Source organism: Taudactylus pleione, unplaced genomic scaffold (genome assembly GCF_031769625.1).
Source record: "Taudactylus pleione unplaced genomic scaffold, aTauple2 ptg000016l, whole genome shotgun sequence".
NCBI classification, from domain to species: domain Eukaryota; kingdom Metazoa; phylum Chordata; class Amphibia; order Anura; family Myobatrachidae; genus Taudactylus; species Taudactylus pleione.
The window spans coordinates 27264693-27287608 of NW_028284418.1; the positions used below are offsets into that span (position 1 = coordinate 27264693).

General features: G+C 47.1%; 1 protein-coding gene across 1 annotated transcript in view; it reads left to right on the top strand.

The window, feature by feature from the left end:
* The first annotated feature begins 321 nt into the window (after positions 1–321).
* The window catches only part of AFMID (arylformamidase), a 69199-nt gene continuing 46604 nt past the window's right edge, over positions 322–22916 (top strand). The window contains exons 1-4 of the mRNA XM_088473350.1: positions 322–357; positions 1896–1986; positions 2185–2289; positions 12037–12085. Coding sequence (XP_088329476.1) covers positions 322–357; positions 1896–1986; positions 2185–2289; positions 12037–12085 — 281 coding nt within the window. The remainder of the gene's footprint in view (positions 358–1895; positions 1987–2184; positions 2290–12036; positions 12086–22916) is intronic.

The window sequence follows — 22916 nt, forward strand, 5'->3', positions numbered from 1 at the left end:
ACGCTCACTTCAATCACTCTGTGATGGGTCTGCGTAGTCTCTGCGATCGCAGTCCAATCACAGTGGATCCTTTGCGCACTTCGATGCATGCGCAGTACGCAACAATCGGCTGTCTGCGTGCGTAATCACACTTGCGATCCATAATGAATCAGGCCCATAGTCCGTGTGTGTCTACAGAGGTGGTTGTATCATATATAAACAAGCAGTGCTTAAATATGTTCAGTCGGTCTCGGGGAGGAGCTCCTAGATATGTCCTGTGCTTATGTGAATTGCACTGTGTCGAAATCTGCATTCACAGGTCAGAGTCCATGTGACAAGAGCATGGAGAGAGGCAGCTGGAGAACGCTAGTGATAAAGGTGCGTTGAGAGAATACACTCTATGGCGCTACAGCTCAATAGAATGTTAGTTACATGACAATGACTGAAAATACAGTTATTATTATAACATTAATCTGCCTTTCAGCTGGTAGAGATGATTGTAATCTTGCAGCTCAGTACCTCCCCAAAAAACAAAGGGTTTTCCCTGCACATTAACCCCCAGAGGGTGCTTTTTCTTGCGGACTTTTCCTTGCAGAAAAAATCCACCTCTGTGGATTAATGTGGGGGTAAACCTCACTAACTGAATCTCCCGGCGTGGGTAATTAGCTGCAAGGGCTATTTGGATTCCCCCATAGCCTCAAATTACCCGTGATGCAATGCCAGGAACTATACAGTTACAGATGGCGGCAGCCACTTAACATGGATTTCAGTTCAATCCCTCCTGAGGCTCGAACAGAAATTTGCGTTAAATAGGGCTTTCTGCAAACACCCATAGCTCCGGGTACTTATCCCGGAATATACAGGTTAATGCACGTGGAAACGGGCTTTTAATTGAATAGCCTCGGGCGCAAATGTGAGGCTATCACCCCTTTCCCAGCGAGGTTAATTAGCAAGGCTAATTGGATCCGGCCTATAGACTCCATTCTTATGTGTATTGATTCATCTAAAAATGGCTGCTTCCATTGTTTGCAGGTAACATGTGCATTTTAAATTGTGTACCAAAAAAACCCTTATCAATTGTGTCAATTATTTGGTCCACAAATAAGTTATTTATGCCTTAAGCTGCATACACACACAACGATTTTGTTACCAACGATTTTATTAACGATTTTCAGTCAGATTATTGGTGGGTACACACTGGGCGATATTACTGAGCGACTGCTCGATTATGACATCGTAATCGTGCAATCGCTCAGTAATCGTGCACAAATCGTGCACTCTTATGTTGGAAACGACCAGCGATGCGCACTCCCGCTGGTCGTTTCCGACATTGTCCATCGCCTGAACATGCAGCACAATCTGACGATGTCGTCAGGTTGCTGCATGTTCGGGAATGGGGGAAGAGAGCCCGGCGCTGAACGATATCGTTAATGATATCGTTCAGCGGCTGTGCTCAATGTCATGAACGACATTGAGCACAGCCTGCCGGGGACACACTACACGATATCGCTCAGGGAGCATATCGTGTAGTGTGTACGCACCTTATCTGTCAGATTTTTTAAAGTGTAATGAACGATTTTTTTGAACTATTGAAATATTAACTTAATGAAAATCGTTGAGTTGACAAGTCTGACTGAACTACAAACTACAAACGTGAATGCGCGCGAACGATAATCGTTCCTCTTTTGACTTAGAAAGTGAACGATTTTTCCAAACGATTATCGTTAAACGATAATCGCTCAAAAAATCGTTGTGTGTGTATGCAGCTTTAACTCTTATCTTCAACTGGAAGTTCCTTTGAATATGTTTTGTTAATGACAAGCAATAACGATAGATGTAATTCATAAATTTAAAAAGAAAATAATTTTCAAAATTGGTGAAACATCATTAAGTGGCACCATATTTTGTCTTTTCAGGAGCTGGAGCACCAGTACTCCCCAAGTCACTGGTCACCTCGTATGGACAAGGATGCAGTGATAGAGTCACATTTGAGGGAAATTACAGAAGGTACTAAATAAACCATGCAATAAATCGTGACAATAATATCATTGTGATGTTGTATTCATAACTAGTGCCTTCATGGTCACTCAGCACATATTCTGATATTTTATGGTATAATGCACATAATTAATTCTGCTAATTGCCTTATTTTATCACGGTGTCACATTGTCAGATTGTAAATTGTAATCATCCTGATCATGGCAGGTACAAACAAATCTCGGTCAACAACACAGTCAATACTGAACATACAATATGGGGACAGAGACAGTGAGAAAATGGACATGTATCTACCTGATGGAGAACCGACAGGTAAGACGTTCTGGTGGCATAAGTAAAGACTTAGGGGTCTGTTCATCAACCGATAAATGGCCCGGTAACCATGTGGAAATGCTAGTTTCCGCATATTTAAGTTACCGGGTCATTCATTATTAGGGGTCCGATAGGACCCCCCCCCAGCGGCTTTGCGCATGTGTGACCCGAGGTTAAGCATGCGTTGCTGGGAAGACGGGGAGCAGGTAACAGAAGTAGCTGCAATACTTCCCACGGTGACAACTGCTTTTCGGAGCAGTTGTCCCCTCGCCAGAGCAATGATGAATTGCTCCGATGTCAGGCTTCCCCTGCTGCAAGTTGGATACTAAAGTATCCCTCGCAGCGAGTTCAATACTTCATCATCGGAGGCCATGCTATTCGCCCTATTCAATTCCAAACCACGTGAAAACTGTAAGCCACGAAGTCGGAACAGGCGGAATGTGCTGTCAGAAATGGGGAATCATCCTGAACCTCCCAAAAAGATGCACTAACACTGGGGAGCAATGTAGATGTGCCCGAATAGCCCTAATAAAACTGTTTGGGTACTTAAGTTGTTTCAATTGCTTCATATTAGTGTCTTTGCACAAGTGGTGAAGAATGGCATAAAGCAGTATTTTTTGGTGAAAATAAGTAGTCCTGTCAAATTTGGGGTACTTGAAAATGGGTGCTAGCATATTTTAAAGTCTCTAAAGTGAAGTAAAAAAAAAAGTGAAAAACGCACCTGTTGCATGCACCTGCAATCCCAAAAACACCTGATCCATCCTTGAAGACCCCCAAAAAGTCTATTTCGCTAGTTTTTATGCTTGTCCCCCCACTTTTTACTTTTTTGGCCCAAAATTAAAATACTTTTTTGGGGTGTTCTTAACTTTTTTGGGGAATTTTTTTGCACAGTTGTCCATTGGGGGGCTGTCCCCAGGGCTCTGAGTGGTTTCCCCACCTTTGCACCCCCAAATAAAAATGTTGCACTTCTTTTCTCCTGCTATTCAGAGGCAAATCTTTTTTGCCTATTACATTGCATTGACTTTCCACGTATCCGAAAAGCGAGTGGAATTGAATACGAAGATAAGTTTCCTCCACACGAAAAGCCAAGATCGGCGTTACTCTTCCACGGATCTCAGCTTTTCGCGTCTAATTAAATACGGCCCTAAGTGTCTGAGTTTGCCACAACTTCAGCGACACTCCCATCTCATGCCCATAAGGCAGTACACTGAGCGTGCCAATCAGTCCTGTGACTCTGTGCTTACTCATAGTGTAACGCATGCACTGTACACGTTCTTAGGAATTTTTTCCCATGCGCAGTAGCAAAATTCCATGAATATCGGCAATAAGTGCGATTCAGAATCAGGCCTGTAAGTAGTCAGGACAGGTAACATTGTGCCCTTTACAATCCAGCTGTTCCGCCCATTCACTGACTGACTTCATTTTCCATTTGTGTGGGCAAACTGTCTACACGCGGTTTAGCAGACACAGCAAATAGCCAGATTGCAGCGTGGGTGGCAAGTTTTCTATGCAATGTAATAAAACCTGCTACAAATGAAAGAAAAGAAAAAACATTGTGTAGCAATCAGTGATATTATTTTTACAGTTTTCAGGGTTTATTCCTCCTTTCAGAATGACAGCAATTTACAACATAGCTACTCACCACTCTGCGGAATGTAAAAAGGAGCAATGTTGAAGCTATTACATAAACACAATGTGGATGATTCCCAGGAATAAATCTTGGTGTTTACACAACCAGAAGATAAAGGGGTCAATCCTATTAGCCGCAGTGATCTCGCCGGCGCAAGTCATCGCGGCAGTGGCCGCACTTTATGGCAGCCTGGATTCGCTGAATTTTGCTCGCAACCCCATCAAGCAAAATTCTGCGAATTCGAGCGCAAAGGGTGCGAGGTGCTGGTCTGTTGCCGGCGTTTTAACGCCGTTGCAACGGCAACTCACACCATTCACACATAATAGGATTGACCCCAAATAGTCTGATGTGTGACATTGTTTATTGTTTTATTAATTATTGCTGTGCATTACTTAGTGATATAATCTTTGGTGTAAATATACTAAAGATCGATTTTAAATCGATTTAAAACTGACTGACATCGATAGCATTCCAGATGGCAAAATCAGCATATTTATCATCTATCGGGTTTCAACTTCAATTGAAACCCGGCTTCTATGTCAGTCGGATTTTGGACTTCTCAATGCCATCGGTTTTGAACTTTCCGTTCAGAATCAACAGCCAATAGAAGTTTAAACCCAATGGCAAACCCGTCTAAAAAAGAAGCACAGCAAAGATCACTATGATATGAAATAGTTAAAATAAAATAAAAACTGCATGGACTCCCCCCCCCCCCCCTTTACTAAATTCATAACCAGCCCTAGACCTTTCGGCTTGGCCTGGCACAGGAAAATTGGGGGGACAACTGACGTGGGGGTTCCACCTATTTTCCTATAACCAGCACCAGGCTGAACAGGCCGGGGGATAACACTAAGCAGGGAGTGACACAGCGTGGGGTCCCCCTGCCATAATGTAAAACTAGCCCCAAACAGGTCAGGCCAAGGCTGGCAATCCTCTGAAAGTGAAGACCACACAAAAAAATGGGATTCTTCCTTCCGAGACCCAAGGTTATTCCTTTCACCCCTGGCAGCGGTGGGTGCAGGGTTAATGTGTCAAAGATAGAAATAATATTGTTCTTTACAGTAGGACTACAGGTCCCAGCAAGCCTGCCCCAGCATGCGGGCACTTGGAGAACCACAAATGCTTGCAGACATGGACAGTAAGTGTCTGCTGGCACCTGTACTCCCTCTGTACAAAAAATCTAAAGAAAAAAAACAGCACACACACAACAAATGATTTAAACCTTTATTACACACTCACTCACTCTCAGACTACATACTAACCATCTCCCTGGAGGTGGTCAGTCCCCTTCTCCAGGTAAAACTCCAATGTCTTCTTAAAACAAAAAATTGCGATCTTCCAAGCTCATGGACACATTATACTGTATACAGTATAGTGAACCTGAATGACAGGTTCAAAGTGGTTTCCTGCACTATAGGCCTGATTGGCTAAGAGTCAGACCGCTCTCAGCCAATCAACGGGTGGTTTCTATTACAGCGTTTGCTGACCGGATAATAGTGGACTGACTCTTAGCTAATTTAAAAAAGTATTGATTGTTGGTCTGATGAAATAGAAAAATCAACTAAAAAACCCCAAATCTCCCTTTAATAAATTTACCCCATTATATCGCTGTTTATGAGATGTTCACTCATTCAGGACACTTGTCACATTTTATATAATTGTCGTCAATTGGTTAAGTCATAGAAAACATACAATCGCAATATGGAGCTGATTCAGAGCCGATCGCTCGCATGATGTGCATGCAAATTGTGTAGGCAGTGCAATGCATTAGCACGCCCAGTATTTCTTAGAGAGCGATCACATAGTGTATGCAGACACCCACCAGCCTGTCTTAAGAAGCCCACTTGTGCACATCACAAGTGTATGCAACCATCGGTACATCGGATGCGATCGCAGCACTTGAGGTTGACCATACCCTGTCGCAAGCACTGTGAGCACTTCAGTGTAAAACCCAGCCAGGTGACGTGTACTATGATTAGGGGTGAGCGGGTTCGGATTTCTGAAATCCGAACCCCCCCGAGCCCCCCCGATCCGAGTCCGATCCGAGTCAGGCTCGACTTTTCCCGCCTGACTCGGATCTGAAATCGAGGCAAAACGTCATCATCCCGCCTTCCGAGTCTCGCGGGTTTTGGATCCTATATAAGGTACCCGCGTCGGCGCCATTTTCTCACTCGGCTGTGGACAGTGAAGAGGGAGGGTGGGAGTTAGGGCTGTGTAGTGTAGTGTAGTGTAGTGCTGCTGTTGTCCACTACTTCAAAGTCCATAGGGGCTGGCTGTGTTGTGCTGTGCTGCTGTTGTTAATAGGGGCTGTGTCCACTACTTCAAAGTCCATAGGGGCTGGCTGGACTGTGTTGTGCAGTCAGTTCTCCATAGGGGCTGTGTCCACTCCAAAGTCCTGTGCAGTGTCCCAGTCCTAAAGGAGTGCTGTAGTGTTGTCCAGGGGGTGCTCTGTCCATCAGGGGTGCTCCCCCCAAGTGCTAAAAAAATAATATATTTTCTGTGTTTGTGAATTGTGTGCGCAGTAGCCGCACGTGCATCAACAAAGTAGTGCCAAGCGTGCGCCTGTGTCATAAGTAAAGGGCCGGCTGGCTTGACCGTTAAAGGGTGCTGTAACCCCCGAAAGTACACTCCAGTCCAAACCAAAAAAAAATTATTTTCTGTGTTTGTGAATTGTGTGCGCAGTAGCCGCACGTGCATCAACAAAGTAGTGCCAAGCGTGCGCCTGTGTCATAAGTAAAGGGCCGGCTGGCTTGACCGTTAAGGGTGCTGTAACCCCCGAAAGTACACTCCAGTCCAAACCAAAAAAAAAATTATTTTCTGTGTTTGTGAATTGTGTGCGCAGTAGCCGCACGTGCATCAACAAAGTAGTGCCAAGCGTGCGCCTGTGTCATAAGTAAAGGGCCGGCTGGCTTGACCGTTAAGGGTGCTGTAACCCCCGAAAGTACACTCCAGTCCAAACCAAAAAAAAAAATATTTTCTGTGTTTGTGAATTGTGTGCGCAGTAGCTGCACGTGCATCAACAAAGTAGTGCCAAGCGTGCGCCTGTGTCATAAGTAAAGGGCCGGCTGGCTTGACCGTTAAGGGTGCTGTAACCCCCGAAAGTACACTCCAGTCCAAACCTAAAAAAAAATTATTTTCTGTGTTTGTGAATTGTGTGCGCAGTAGCCGCACGTGCATCAACAAAGTAGTGCCAAGCGTGCGCCTGTGTCATAAGTAAAGGGCCGGCTGGCTTGACCGTTAAGGGTGCTGTAACCCCCGAAAGTACACTCCAGTCCAAACCAAAAAAAAAATTATTTTCTGTGTTTGTGAATTGTGTGCACTGTGGCTGCACGTGCATCAACAAAGGAGCAGTGCCAAGCGTGCGCCTGTGTCCCATAAGTAAAGAGCCGGCTGGCTCATTTCTTAAAGGGTGGTGTAACCCACAAAGTGCACTACTCTCCAGCAAAAATAAAATAATATTTTCTGTGTTTGTGTGCGCTTTAGCCGCACGTATATATATCAATATAACATAAATGGAGGACCAAACTTTCTCCGATAAAAATAAAATAGGGAAAGATCAAGAACCTCTTCCTCCTAGTGCTGTTGCTGCTGCTGGGAGTTGTTCATCATCCCAGAGAGGAAGTAGGAACATCACTACTTTTACTAAACAATTGACCCTCCAACAGTCCCTAGCGATGAGGATGAAGTACGACAGCAGTCATCCTGAAGCAAAACGTATAACTGAGGCCTTGACTGCTATGTTGGTGTTAGACGTGCGTCCGGTATCCGACATTAGTGCAGTGGGATTTAGACAATTGATGGAGGTAGTGTGTCCTCGGTTCCAAATCCCGTCTAGATTCCACCTGCATCCTCAAAGCAGCAGCGACAAGCGTGCGTCTGTCTGTTAAAGGGTGGTGACACCCTCAAAGTGTGCTACACAAACAATTAAAATATTGTTCTTTTTTTTTCTGTCTTTGTGAATTGTGTGGGCTGTAGCCGCACCTGCATCCTTAAAGCAGCAGCGACAAGCGTGCGTCTGTCTGTTAAAGGGTGGTGACACCCTCAAAGTGTGCTACACAAACAATTAAAATATTGTTCTTTTTTCTGTCTTTGTGAATTGTGTGGGCTGTAGCCGCACCTGCATCCTTAAAGCAGCAGCGACAAGCGTGCGTCTGTCTGTTAAAGGGTGGTGACACCCTCAAAGTGTGCTACACAAACAATTAAAATATTGTTCTTTTTTCTGTCTTTGTGAATTGTGTGGGCTGTAGCCGCACCTGCATCCTTAAAGCAGCAGCGACAAGCGTGCGTCTGTCTGTTAAAGGGTGGTGACACCCTCAAAGTGTGCTACACAAACAATTAAAATATTGTTCTTTTTTTTTTGGTCTTTGTGAAATGTGTGGGCTGTAGCCGCACCTGCATCCTTAAAGCAGCAGCGACAAGCGTGCGTCTGTCTGTTAAAGGGTGGTGACACCCTCAAAGTGTTCTACACAAACAATTAAAATATTGTTCTTTTTTTTTCGGTCTTTGTGAAATGTGTGGGCTGTAGCCGCACCTGCATCCTTAAAGCAGCAGCGACAAGCGTGCGTCTGTCTGTTAAAGGGTGGTGTAACTCTCAAAGTGTTCCAAAAAATAAAAAACTATTTTTTTAATGTGTTTGTGACTTGTGTGCGATGTAGCCACACTTGCATCCTCAAAGCAGCAGCGACAAGCGTGCGTCTGTCTGTTAAAGGGTGGTGACACCCTCAAAGTGTGCTACAGAAACAATTAAAATATTGTTCTTTTTTTTTCTGTCTATGTGAATTGTGTGGGCTGTAGCCGCACCTGCATCCTTAAAGCAGCAGCGACAAGCGTGCGTCTGTCTGTTAAAGGGTGGTGACACCTCAAAGTGTTCTACACAAACAATTAAAATATTGTTCTTTTTTTTTCGGTCTTTGTGAAATGTGTGGGCTGTAGCCGCACCTGCATCCTTAAAGCAGCAGCGACAAGCGTGCGTCTGTCTGTTAAAGGGTGGTGACACCTCAAAGTGTTCTACACAAACAATTAAAATATTCTTCTTCTTTTTTCTGTCTTTGTGAATTGTGTGGGCTGTAGCCGCACTTGCATCCTCAAAGCAGCAGCGACAAGCGTGCGTCTGTCTGTTAAAGGGTGGTGTAACCCTCAAAGTGTGCTCCACAAACAATAAAAATATTCTTTTTTTTTTTCTGTCTTTGTGATTTGTGTGGGCTGTAGCCGCACTTGAATCCTCAAAGCAGCAGCGACAAGCGTGCGTCTGTCTGTTAAAGGATTACATCGGTGACAGCATCCAAGTAGGCATGTCAGACAGTCCCTACCTGTACTGGCAGGAAAAAGAAGCAATTTGGAGGTCCCTGTACAAACTGGCTCTATTTTACCTGAGTTGCCCCCCCTCCAGTGTGTACTCCGAAAGAGTGTTTAGTGCAGCCGGGAACCTTGTCAGCGAAAGGCGTAGGAGGTTGCTTCCACAAAATGTGGAGAAGATGATGTTCATAAAATGAATTATCAACTCTTCCAGGGAGACCAGCCTCCAGAACGTACAGAGGGACCTGTGGTTCCAGCAGGGACGAATTAATACTCTGTGAGGATGAGGATGTACACACTGAAGAGGGTGAGGAATCGGTGGATGAGGAGGATGAGGATGACATCTTGCCTCCGTAGAGCCAGTTTGTGCAGGGACACATTAATTGCCAGCTTGTTTTGTGGGGGCCCAAACGAACCAATCATTTCAGCCACAGTTGTGTGGCAGACCCTGGCGCTGAAATGATTGATTTGTTAAAGTGTGCATGTCCTGTTTATACAACATAAGGGTGGGTGGGAGGGCCCAAGGACAATTCCATCTTGCACTTCTTTTTTTTCTTTGCATTATGTACAGTTTGGGGCCTAGTTTTTCTAACTGCCATCCTGTCTGCCACTGCAGTGTCACTCCTAGATGGGTCACGTGTTTGTGCCGCCCACTCGTGTCGCTTAGCATAGTCATCCAGCTACCTCGGTGCAACCGTTTGGACATGAAAACACTATTGTGAGGTGTTCAGAATAGACTGGAAATGAGTGGAAATTAAGGTTATTGAGGTTAATATTAGCATAGGAGCAGAGAAACCAACAAATTCTGTGATTTTAGCTGTTTTTATGCTTTTTAAAAAAAAAATACAGATCCAAAACACAAAACCCAGAACCCAAAACACGGAAGGGTGGTTTTGGCAAAACCAATCCAGATCCAAAACACGAAGAAAGATCCAGATCCAAAACCAAAACACAAAACACGAAAAGTGGCCGGTGCACACCCCTAACTATGATGCTGTCTTATAATTATGCACACCTCTAAAATGCTGTTGAGATGCTCTGGCACGCCTACATTTGCACCTCCACTCCCCCATTTTTAATGGCCAGCCCCTGTTACCACCTATAAACGGCTTCCCCTGTCACTCACTCTGCTGGGCTGTCTATGCGCAGCGAGCGAATGCATTGTGAACTTTCGTAAAGGTATGCGCACGTGCACTGCGATGCATGCGCACAATGCATATACACTGCATACACACTGCATACCATCGGCAGCAGCGAGCGTGTGCATTTTAGCGAGCGGGTCTGAATGCGCTCCTATGTTTGCATTTATGCATACTGTATGGGCACATATAAAAGCCGAGGTTGCCATGTTAGTTTCCTGATAAAGGACACCGAAGCAATTCATCATTGTTCTGGCGCGGAGACATCTGATGCGAAATCAGCTGTCCCTGCAAGCGACTTCACTGCTCGCATGCGTGACCGACAGGTCACACATGCACACAAGAGCCCCGACGTCCGGCGGAAGGAGCTGGACAGGGGCGGAGGGATCCAAAAGGATCCCTCTTCGCAACCCGGTACTCCTTCCCATCGGAAAGGAGCGGGTTGCGAACCCAGAGCGGGAGCAAACGGCATCTGAAGATGGTAAATGCTCCCACACAATATTATATTTTTGGAGTTTGATGAATTCTGTCCCCCCCCATACTAGTGAATGGGGACAGTGGGCCATTCTGCCAGAGGAAGGTAAGCAGGGGATATCTGTGATGTCTCCTGCTTTACCTTCTTGATGAATGGCCCAAAACACTTAGGCCCTGATTTAGAGCCGGTCGCTATTTGCGGTCGTGCGTTCCAAAAAAAGGGGTGGCTATTCAAATGAACCGTTCGCTCTTTGCGGTCTGTTCACGCCTCTATGTCTGAACGAGCGAACAAAACTTGCGGTCGTTTTTTGGATAACTACGCCCCCTGGCCGCTCGCATCCTACGTCATGTCCGCTATTTATTAGATTAATCGAGTACATCGACCAGCGTATGAACTGCTCGCTATTCTTGTGGTTGGTTTTTCCTACCACAAATTTGCGAGCAGTCCTGGCTCTAAAATAACCCAGTGACGTGGTCAGTGTTGCTGCTGTATTAATTATGCACACCCATAAAACGCCCGTTTTGACCTTTAAGCATGCCTGCGTTCTGATCTCCACTCCCCGTTTTCAAGCACCTTCCCCTGTTACCACCCACATACGCCTCCTCCTGTCACTCATATTAGCAGGCATTCACTATTTAGCGAACAAACGATTTTCGGCCACACTGGTTCGCGCATGCATATTACGATCCGTACGCATGCGCAGTTGGGCAAACATCGCTCGGAACGAACGAGCGGCCGCTTACGAGCGGCTCTGAATCGGGCCCTTAATTTTTACAATTGCAGGTGAAGATGTTAATGTTCACCTGCTTTTGTAAAAATTGAGTGATGATGAATAGGTCCAAGAAAGAGCTAAGCAGTAGCTACAGCTGCTTACAACTAGGTTACATTTCCAAAGTGAAAACCAGTACAGATAGGCAGAGGAGAAGTCAGAAATGTAGGAGGACTTTAAACTGATGCTACAACAGACAGCCATGTGAAAAATTTGCAGCGCAAGATGGCTGTATGCCAAGAAACCACTGAGGAGCATAAATAGTGATTTATTTTTATGTTTACAGATGTTAAACTTAAAACTAGGATTGCATTTTTTTTGTTTGTTTTTGTTATGTACAGTTATTCAATGAAGCGCTCTTAATGTGGTCAGGCCACTTGGAAATGCTTGAGGCCTAAGCTACAAACTGAATTACTCATGTGCTCTCTTTCCATTACAGGCTGCCTATTGTTGGTGTACATCCATGGAGGATATTGGCAGTTTCTGAGGTAAAAGTATAAGAGATCATTAGCAGTGGTTATTATGGGGTCTATTCATGTAGAACTTGTTATATGAATTGTTACTTTTCACTATATTTTGCATCGCTTCGATGTGATATATAGCTGTGTTAAGTAGCAACTCATATATACTTACCTCTCCTGCGAAGCGATGCGAAATCTACTACACCAGCGATGATCCACCCTTCAGCTGCGGTCGCATCCTGGGTCTCTTGTGCGCATGCGTCGGCAGTGTCTGCCTGCGGAAGCAGAACAGGGATGGGGGGGCCGAGCTTGTTAGGGGCAGCGGGGAGGCAGCAACGGACGGGTGATCAGGAGGGGGCTGAGAAAGTTGAGGGCAGCGGGAAGTATAAGGCGTCCATAAATTTATTGCAATTAAAATCAATATAACAACTTCCAACTAACTTACGCTAAAATAAAGACACGGACACAGACTGCTTTGGTTAAATGGTCATAACTTTCTTTTATTGAAGGTATGACCACTTGAGCTTTTAATTTACTTTTGGGAGGCAAAGAAGGATGCTACAAACACTCAGCTCCAGCCATATGCGACTGAAACGACCCCCATGGGGTCATTGTAAGCTGAGCGTTACTTAACCAATATTAGGGAGCGACTGAAACGCCCCCCCCCGTGGTCATTGTAAGCTGAGCGTTACTTAACCAATATTAGGGAGCGACTGAAACGCCCCCCTTGTGGTCATTGCAAGCTGAGCGTTACTTAACCAATATTAGGCAGCGACTGAAACGCCCCCCCCCCTGTGGTCATTGTAAGCTGAGCTGTGAAGACTCACAACCCCCTATAATACTGCATAGTATGAGTGTGTCCGCAGAGACGGACGCCCAAAGTCCTCCCACAGAGGTAGGCCATACTATGACCCTTCAAAGGAAATGTGCTCCACAGCTTTTTCTTACACCTTACATGGCCGCTGTTTTGTAGCACCTTCCCGCCCAACATGATAATATAACATAGTGTTAGTAAGAACACAACAATAAAGAGCATAAGAAATAGATAGGGGAGGGAGGGAGGGACAAGCACCGTCCAGAAAGGAAGTTGCTGGGTGTACACCAGCCTTAAAAAGTCCACATAAGCCACTCCCACAAGCTCACACATGGTCAGAACTAACTAGGGGTGTGCACCGGCCACTTTTCGTGTTTTGTGTTTTGGTTTTGGATCTGGATCTTTCTTCGTGTTTTGGATCTGGATTGGTTTTGCCAAAACCACCCTTCCGTGTTTTGGGTTCTGGGTTTTGTGTTTTGGATCTGTATTTTTTTTTTAAAAAGCATAAAAACAGCTAAAATCACAGAATTTGTTGGTTTCTCTGCTCCTATGCTATTATTAACCTCAATAACCTTAATTTCCACTCATTTCCAGTCTATTCTGAACACCTCACACCTCACAATAGTGTTTTCATGTCCAAAAGGTTGCACCGAGGTAGCTGGATGACTATGCTAAGCGACACGAGTGGGCGGCACAAACACGTGACCCATCTAGGAGTGACACTGCAGTGGCAGACAGGATGGCAGTTAGAAAAACTAGGCCCCAAACTGTACATAATGCAAAGAAAAAAAAGAAGTGCAAGATGGAATTGTCCTTGGGCCCTCCCACCCACCCTTATGTTGTATAAACAGGACATGCACACTTTAACAAATCAATCATTTCAGCGCCAGGGTCTGCCACACAACTGTGGCTGAAATGATTGGTTCGTTTGGGCCCCCACAAAACAAGCTGGCAATTAATGTGTCCCTGCACAAACTGGCTCTACGGAGGCAAGATGTCATCCTCATCCTCCTCATCCACCGATTCCTCACCCTCTTCAGTGTGTACATCCTCATCCTCACAAAGTATTAACTCGTCCCCACTTGAATCCACCACCACAGGTCCCTCTGTACCTTCTGGAGGCTGGTCTCCCTGGAAGAGCTGATAATTCATTTTGATGAACATCATCTTCTCCACATTCTGTAGAAGCAACCTCCTACGCCTTTCGCTGACAAGGTTCCCGGCTGCACTAAACACTCTTTCGGAGTACACACTGGAGGGGGGGCAACTCAGGTAAAATAGAGCCAGCTTGTACAGGGGCCTCCAAATTGCCTCTTTTTCCTGCCAGTACAGGTATGGACTGTCTGACATGCCTACTTGGATGCTGTCACCGATGTAATCCTCCACCATTCTGTCAATGGTGACAGTATCATATGCAGTGACAGTAGACATGTCAGAAATTGTTGCCAGGTCCTTCAGTCCGGACCAGATGTCCAAACTTGGTCCTGCCTGCCCTGCATCACCGCCAGCGGGTTGCTTAGGATACCTAAGTTTTTTCCTGGCAGCCCCAGTTGCGGGAGAAAATGAAGAAGGAGCCGTTGACGTGTCACGTTCCGCTTCAGCTGACAGTGTGTTCACCAGCAGGTCTTTGCACCTCTGCAGGCTTGTGTCAGCCGGAAAGAGAGACACCACATAGGCTTTAAACCTAGGATCAAGCACGGTGGCCAAAATGTAGTGGTCTGATTTCAACAGATTGACCACCCTGGAATCCTGGCAAAGCGAATGAAGGGCTTCATCCACAAGTCCCACATGCCGAGCGGAATCGCTCCGTCTTAGCTCCTCCTTCACTTTCTCCAGCTGCTTCTGCAAAAGCCTGATGAGGGGAATGACCTGACTCAAGCTGGCTGTGTCTGAACTGACTTCACGTGTGGCAAGTTCGAAGGGCTGGAGAACCTTGCACAACACGGAAATCATTCTCCACTGCGCTTGAGTCAGGTGCATACCCCCTCCTTTGCCTATGTCATAGGTGGATGTATAGGCTTGTATGGCCTTTTGCTGCTCCTCCATCCTCTGAAGCATATAGAGGGTTGAGTTCCACCGCGTCACAACCTCTTGCTTCAGGTGATGGCGGGGCAGGTTCAAGAGTGTTTGCTGGCGCTCCAGTCTTCGGCACGCAGTCGCTGAATGGCGAAAGTGGCCAGAAATTTTTCGGGCCACCCAAAGCGTCTCCTGCACGCCCCTGTCGCTTTTCAGAAAATTCTGCACCACCAAGTTTATTGTGTGAGCAAAACATGGGACGTGCTGGAATTTGCCCAGATGTAATGCCCGCACAATATTGGTGGCGTTGTCAGATATCACAAATCCCCAGGAGAGTCTAAGTGGGGTAAGCCACTGGGCGATGATTTCCCTCAGTTTCTCTAAGAGGTTGTCGGCGGTGTGCCTCTTACTGAAACCGGTGATACACAGCGTAGCCTGCCTTGTAACGAGCTGGCGTTTCTGAGATGCTGCTACTGGTGACGCTGCTGCTGTTGCTGCGTAAGGTGATACATCTACCCAGTGGGCTGTCACAGTCATATAGTCCTTAGTCTGCCCTGTTCCACTTGTCCACATGTCCGTGGTTAAGTGGACATTGTGTACAACGGCATTTTTCAGGACACTGAGGACACTTTTTCTGACGTTTCTGTACAGTCTCGGTATCGCCTGCCTAGTGAAGTGGAATCTAGACGGGATTTGGAACCGGGGACACACTACCTCCATCAATTGTCTAAATCCCACTGCACTAATGGCGGATACCGGACGCACGTCTAACACCAACATAGCAGTCAAGGCCTCAGTTATACGTTTTGCTTCAGGATGACTGCTGTCGTACTTCATCCTCCTCGCTAAGGACTGTTGGAGGGTCAATTGTTTAGTAAAAGTAGTGGTGTTCCTACTTCCTCTCTGGGATGATGAACGACTCCCAGCAGCAGCAACAGCAGCAGCGGCAGCAGTAGGCGTAGCAATGCAGGATCCTCCAGAGGAATCCCGGATAGGAGAGTCAGTCATGCCAGTGACATGGCCTGCAGGACTACTTCCGATCCTGACTAAGGAGGAAATTGACGAGGAGGGAGTTGACGGTGTGGTTTGCAGGCGCTTGGATACAACAGGACAACGGGATTTAGGTGTCCCTGGACTGCTTACGGTCTTAGCCAAAGTTTCTGAACTTGACAGTAACTTTTTATGAACGCGCTGCAGGTGCCGTATAAGGGAGGATGTTCCTAGGTGGTTGACGTCCCTACCCCTACTTATTTCACCTTTACATATGGTACATATGGCAAGACAGTTGTTGTCCGGATTTGGATAGAAATATTGCCAGACCAAAGAGGTGGAATGTTTGGTCTTCTGCCCAGGCATGACCGTGATGGGCTTTTTCATCCCACGGACAACAACTGTCTCCCCCGGAGCCTGATTTAAACAAACCACATCACCATCAGAATCCTCCTCGCCAACTTCCTCCTCAGCGCCAGCTACACCAGTATCCTCATCCTGTTGTACTTCAACAGTGACATCTTCAATTTGCATATCAGCAAGTGGACTGTGGGTGCTCCTTTCAGCACTTGCAGGGGGCGTGCAAATGGTGGAAAGAGCCACCTCTTCCCGTCCAGTGCTGGGAAGGTCAGGCATCGCAACCACCACCACACTTGGACTCTCCTTGGGGATTTGTGATATCTTCTTAGAAAGCACAGTTCTTCGCTGTGCTTTTGCCAGCTTAACTCTTTTGATTTTTTTAGTGGGAGGAGGGCTTCCATCGTCATGTGAAGCTGAACCACTAGTCATGAACATACTAGGGATCGACCTTAGCCGTTCCTTGCCACTCCGTGTCGTAAATGGCATATTGGCAAGTTTACGTTTCTCTTCAGCTGATTTAAATGTCTTTTTCAAGGTCATTTTCCTGAACTTTGCCATTTGGGATTGTATGTGCCCTCTACTATGACATTGGGCATCGGCCTTGGCAGACGACGTTGATGGCATGTTATCGTCTATGTCATGACTAGTGGCAGCAGCTTCAGCACTAGGAGGAAGTGGTTCTTGATCTTTCTCTATTTTATTTTTATCGGAGAAAGTTTGGTCCTCCATTTATGTTATATCGATTTGATATATACGTGCGGCTAAACACAGAAAATAATTTTTTTTTTGGTTTGGACTGGAGTGTACTTTGGGGGTTACAGCACCCTTTAACGGTCAAGCCAGCCGGCCCTTTACTTATGACACAGGCGCACTCTTGGCACTACTTTGTTGATGCACGTGCGGCTACTGCGCACACAATTCACAAACACAGAAAATAATTTTTTTTTTGGTTTGGACTGGAGTGTACTTTGGGGGTTACAGCACCCTTTAACGGTCAAGCCAGCCGGCCCTTTACTTATGACACAGGCGCACGCTTGGCACTACTTTGTTGATGCACGTGCGGCTACTGCGCACACAATTCACAAACACAGAAAATAATTTTTTTTTAGGTTTGGACTGGAGTGTACTTTCGGGGGTTACAGCACCCTTAACGGTCAAGCCAGCCGGCCCTTTACTTATGACACAGGCGCACGCTTGGCACTACTTTGTTGATGCACGTGCGGCTACTGCGCACACAATTCACAAACACAGAAAATAATTTTTTTTTTGGTTTGGACTGGAGTGTACTCTCGGGGGTTACAGCACCCTTAACGGTCAAGCCAGCCGGCCCTTTACTTATGACACAGGCGCACGCTTGGCACTACTTTGTTGATGCACGTGCGGCTACTGCGCACACAATTCACAAACACAGAAAATAATTTTTTTTTTGGTTTGGACTGGAGTGTACTTTCGGGGGTTACAGCACCCTTAACGGTCAAGCCAGCCGGCCCTTTACTTATGACACAGGCGCACGCTTGGCACTACTTTGTTGATGCACGTGCGGCTACTGCGCACACAATTCACAAACACAGAAAATAATTTTTTTTTTGGTTTGGACTGGAGTGTACTTTCGGGGGTTACAGCACCCTTAACGGTCAAGCCAGCCGGCCCTTTACTTATGACACAGGCGCACGCTTGGCACTACTTTGTTGATGCACGTGCGGCTACTGCGCACACAATTCACAAACACAGAAAATAATTTTTTTTTGGTTTGGACTGGAGTGTACTTTCGGGGGTTACAGCACCCTTTAACGGTCAAGCCAGCCGGCCCTTTACTTATGACACAGGCGCACGCTTGGCACTACTTTGTTGATGCACGTGCGGCTACTGCGCACACAATTCACAAACACAGAAAATATATTATTTTTTTAGCACTTGGGGGGAGCACCCCTGATGGACAGAGCACCCCCTGGACAACACTACAGCACTCCTTTAGGACTGGGACACTGCACAGGACTTTGGAGTGGACACAGCCCCTATGGAGAACTGACTGCACAACACAGTCCAGCCAGCCCCTATGGACTTTGAAGTAGTGGACACAGCCCCTATTAACAACAGCAGCACAGCACAACACAGCCAGCCCCTATGGACTTTGAAGTAGTGGACAACAGCAGCACTACACTACACTACACAGCCCTAACTCCCACCCTCCCTCTTCACTGTCCACAGCCGAGTGAGAAAATGGCGCCGACGCAGGTACCTTATATAGGATCCAAAACCCGCGAGACTCGGAAGGCGGGATGATGACGTTTTGCCTCGATTTCAGATCCGAGTCAGGCGGGAAAAGTCGAGCCTGACTCGGATCGGACTCGGATCGGGGGGGCTCGGGGGGGTTCGGATTTCAGAAATCCGAACCCGCTCACCCCTAGAACTAACCAACCAAATAAAACCCCTCAACTACTCTACCTAGCAACAGTTGACCAAAATCCTACAATTACAAAAAATGAAGGACTCTTATATAGTCTTAAGCCTATTCAGCTTGCGTCTCATCGTCTGAAGTGACCCGGCATATGCCGAGTCACTTCGCAATACATATGGCAGCGCGGCGGTGGGGGTTTGGGCACCAGTCTGAAGTGACCCGGCATATCCCGGGTCCAGTGGCGAAACTAGAGAGCGGTGAGCCCAGGTGCAAAAATATGCAGTGGGCCCCCCCATTCCTCGCACCACGCACCCGCAGTGTCAGACTGGGGCATGAAGGGCCTAGAGGGGGAATGCAGTGGTAGGGGCCCATGTTTAGAAGCTTGGCGAACCATTACCGAGTGCATGGTCTGGGCCCCTTGATAAATATATATAATAAATACTTCTAGTACATGATAAAGTACCAGAATAATAACAGCAATACACTGTAGAATATACTCCCTAGTCCTTTGCAGTATAATATCAGATACGTATAAAATATAATTCAAGGACACAGTCTGGATCCTGATCCCTAGAGGAGGGGAGTAAGCCCCTAGGCAGTGGGGTACACTGGGGATTTCCCCATACAAGCCTACCCTCCCGGAATTCGCGGGAAGCTCAATCCCCCGCACCCCCGGAAGGGTAGGCACTTCTCCCGCTTTCTGCCCACTTCCTAGTGAAGCGGGCAGAATGGGGAGAATTTCCTCGGCGATCGCAGGTCCCCATGTAGGGGGCAGGACTTAATGATGCGATTCATGACTGTTGTCATCTAGCCCCACCCACTATTTAATTTTGCGCCAATTTACCATGAAGGTGGTGGGGCTTAATGACGCAAACCGTCAGGCCCCGCCCCTGTCACAACCTACCTTGTACCCATGTTACCCCTTTGGGCCAGTCCGACCCTGTCACCGGCCCTGTCACATGCAGCCCTGCCTTCACTAACACATCACTCTTCTACTTATATACTCTCTGCTGCTGTAAACTTTACAGGGTGATATCGGTACCATAAATAAATAAAATTATTTATGGTAAATGTAATAGGCAAAACCAGTGCTTGTGGGTTCCAATCAGAAAATCTGTGGACAAACAAAAGTGAAACCTGTCTCACCACATAACTGGCCCTAAGGATGCACCCTAGAGTTTCAGAATATTTTTCATAGCACCCCTAGGCGAAAACTTTCTTATTGAAAATATCATAAGCACAGTTTACTTAGTATTTCTCTGAATTTTTCAGTAAGAAAATTTTGGCCTAGGGGTGCTATGAAAAATATTCTGAAACTCTAGGGTGCAGTGACTAGACAGTCTCTATATATCATGCAGCAATGGTCACTGCTGCTGCAGCAGCATCCTAAATAAAGCACATACAGTATATTATGCAAGAAAAACAGCTTTGTTAAACTTTTTTTTTGCTAGTTTTACTGCTGTGCAGGGAAATGGCTGCCTCTGTTCCTCTGATCCTCCAGCTCCTTCCACCCATAGAAGGCGCCGGGGACGGTCACGAGATTGCGACGTGACCATGTCACATCCCCGGCGCCCAATAACATCAGCCAGCGCAGCCGCACTATGATTGGTATGATGGAAAGAAGCCGGGAATGGAGGGACGGAATTTAAGCAGGAGAGGGGAGGGGCTGAAAGAGAAACCACTTCTGACGGCCTCCTCCCCCTTCGGCTGGGCCGTTCAAGGCAACAGGACTCCGACTGCAGTGCTAAGGCTGGAGGGGGAGCTGGCCCATTCACGTCACTGTGGTGTTTAATTATCAAGCAGTGGAAAGGGGGTGGAAATGGCCCAGTGGAGAAGTTGCCCATAGCAACCAATCAGCTCCTACCTATTATTTTATAGACTGTACTTGAGAAATGTTACTTGCTGATTGGTTGCTACGGGCAACTTCTCCACTGGTTCACTTCTCCACACTTTTCACTTTTTGATAAATAGACCCCTCAGGCTCAGCCCAGTGCCCCCCCAGCACTTCAGCACAGTTTGTAACTTTGGAGCAGTAAGTCTGTGGCTGGGGGCGGGACTAGTCAATAGCACTATAGATGAGAGGGGAGGAAGGAAAGCGGCCCCTCCTCTCTCTTTGGCAGGACCCCGAACGTCCGGCCGGGACCCTAACGTCCAGCCAGCGGCAATGGCTCTGTACTTAGACACTGCGGGGCCCGGGAGACTCCGGAGGCGGGTGAAGCTCAGTGTGGGATGCAGGCGGCTATGGGCCGGGGGGCGGAGCCATCACTGGGGATTACTAACAGCCATGGGTGAGTGCTTTTTCTGCTCCTTTGCATCTTAGGGAAATGATTACACCTGAAAAGGTGAATCATTACCGTGTCTGTGACCTTTTACTTTTCTCCTGCTTCATGAATGGCGGTCACCATACTACAGTATGGTGATGCGATACATGAATGAAGTTGGGGCAGTGCTGGAGAAACAACATGTTTATAGATTTTCTATCGTTTCCTTTTGTTTCCTGCATTTATGAAGTGCAAAATGTCCAAGGTGCAGAGCAGAAATCCTTTTTGATGCCATGTACCATTGTGTTTGTGCTGGAGCACCTAGATCTCTGCGTCTGTGAAAGTGCTGCGTCCATGAAGTAGAAGCTTGCTCTGGCTGATGGGAGAAGTTGGCATAACCATGGTGTTCCTATGGAGTAGGCTCACTGGCAGGGCGAAATACAATGCATTGATGGGCCCCATAGCAAAATTTAAGGAATACTCTTATGAAGCTACTCCAGCATCCTGGGAACAGGTTCTGGGCCTGATTCAGACCCGCTCGCGAGCGCTGAGCGCTCGCAAGCGGGTCCATGGTGCCCTAGTGCGCATGTGCACGACGGAGGGAGCTCTGTCGTGCGCATGCGCGAGACCCGCACCAAAGGGGGCGTGCTGTCGATGGTGAGTGACAGCACGCCCCCTTTGGTGGGCGTGCCAGGGGCGTTGCTGCCCAGACAGAGGCGTTCCCATGGGAACGCCTACTGTCTGGGTCCGGCCCCACTGACATCACTAGTGATGTCAGTGGGAGTGCTTTTGGCTCTGATAGAGCCAAAAGCACTCCTGGGCTTGCGGCAGCGAGACTACCGCAGGGTCTCGTCGCAAGCTCGATGGTCGCGATGGTCTTTTTGGCCGCTCGCATAAGCTGTGGGTGGTCACCCACAGCTATGCAAGCGGCCAGGAGGCCGCTCCAAGTTTAGGTAGGAGGGCCCTGATTCAGAGCGAGCGCTCTGGTCAGAGCGTCCGGCTCTGAATCAGGCCCACTGTTCTCAGAAGAACCATTAACGTCCCATGGCTTCTCCCTTGCAGAATCACTGCTGTGGCGCCTTTTAGATGCTCTTGGCAGGCGCTCTGCGCCACTGATTGGAGCGTCCTCAGGACATTCCAATCAGTGCTGCGCTTATCAGTGTTGATGGCCCCTCCCTCTGCAATGACATCATGCACCCAAGCACAGAGCGCCATTTAGTACTGTTACACAAACAAAAATACTATTAAAAATACAAATACAATACTTACTTTAAGCCCTGCTCTTGCGTCAGCTATCGTCTGGTCCGACTGCTCTGCTGAACTATTGGAGAGAAATGTCATGTTATGACGTCTCTCCCATAGTGTCCGTGGGGGCTGCCGGAGCTCAGGAGTGAGCTCCAGCCTCCAGCTGCCGCTGCGGGGAAGAGATCAAAATAACAAAATCTCAGCGGGCGTCCAGCAAATGGAGCCTCCCAGGGGCGCCGGGCTGAGTCAGTGCTGACTGGCCGAGTAAGGTGTCCCGAAGGAAGTGGAACTGGTTCCAACTCCAAATGGAACTGACAGAACGCAGATCCGCCTTGTTCCGTCTCAATTTAACCCCAGGTAAGGAAGCAGTGTAGTCACATAGTGGAAGAGACCAGTAGAATGTTTGGTTAAGTAGGATGAAGTTGTTTTCAATTTTATAGGTCAGTGGTAAGATCTCGCTTTAAGTACTATTTACAGTTCTGGAGGCCATAGCTTCAAAAGACATTAATAAAATAGAAGTTCAGGAAAAGACAACTAAAATGGTACATGGGCTGCATAAGAAAACTCATACTTCCCAATATTCTATGTGAGAGGATCAGGACAGGGGGCATTGTTACGCCATGTACTATAGGTGTATGCCTGTGACACAGAGGTGATGTGGCCACCCCCCACGGCATGGCCAGCACAGAGAAAAGCTAGGCCTCCCTTTATCCCCCTCCTGTGCTTTCCAATTGCCCCTTTTCCTAATCACAGAGCAGTGATGAATACCTTCCA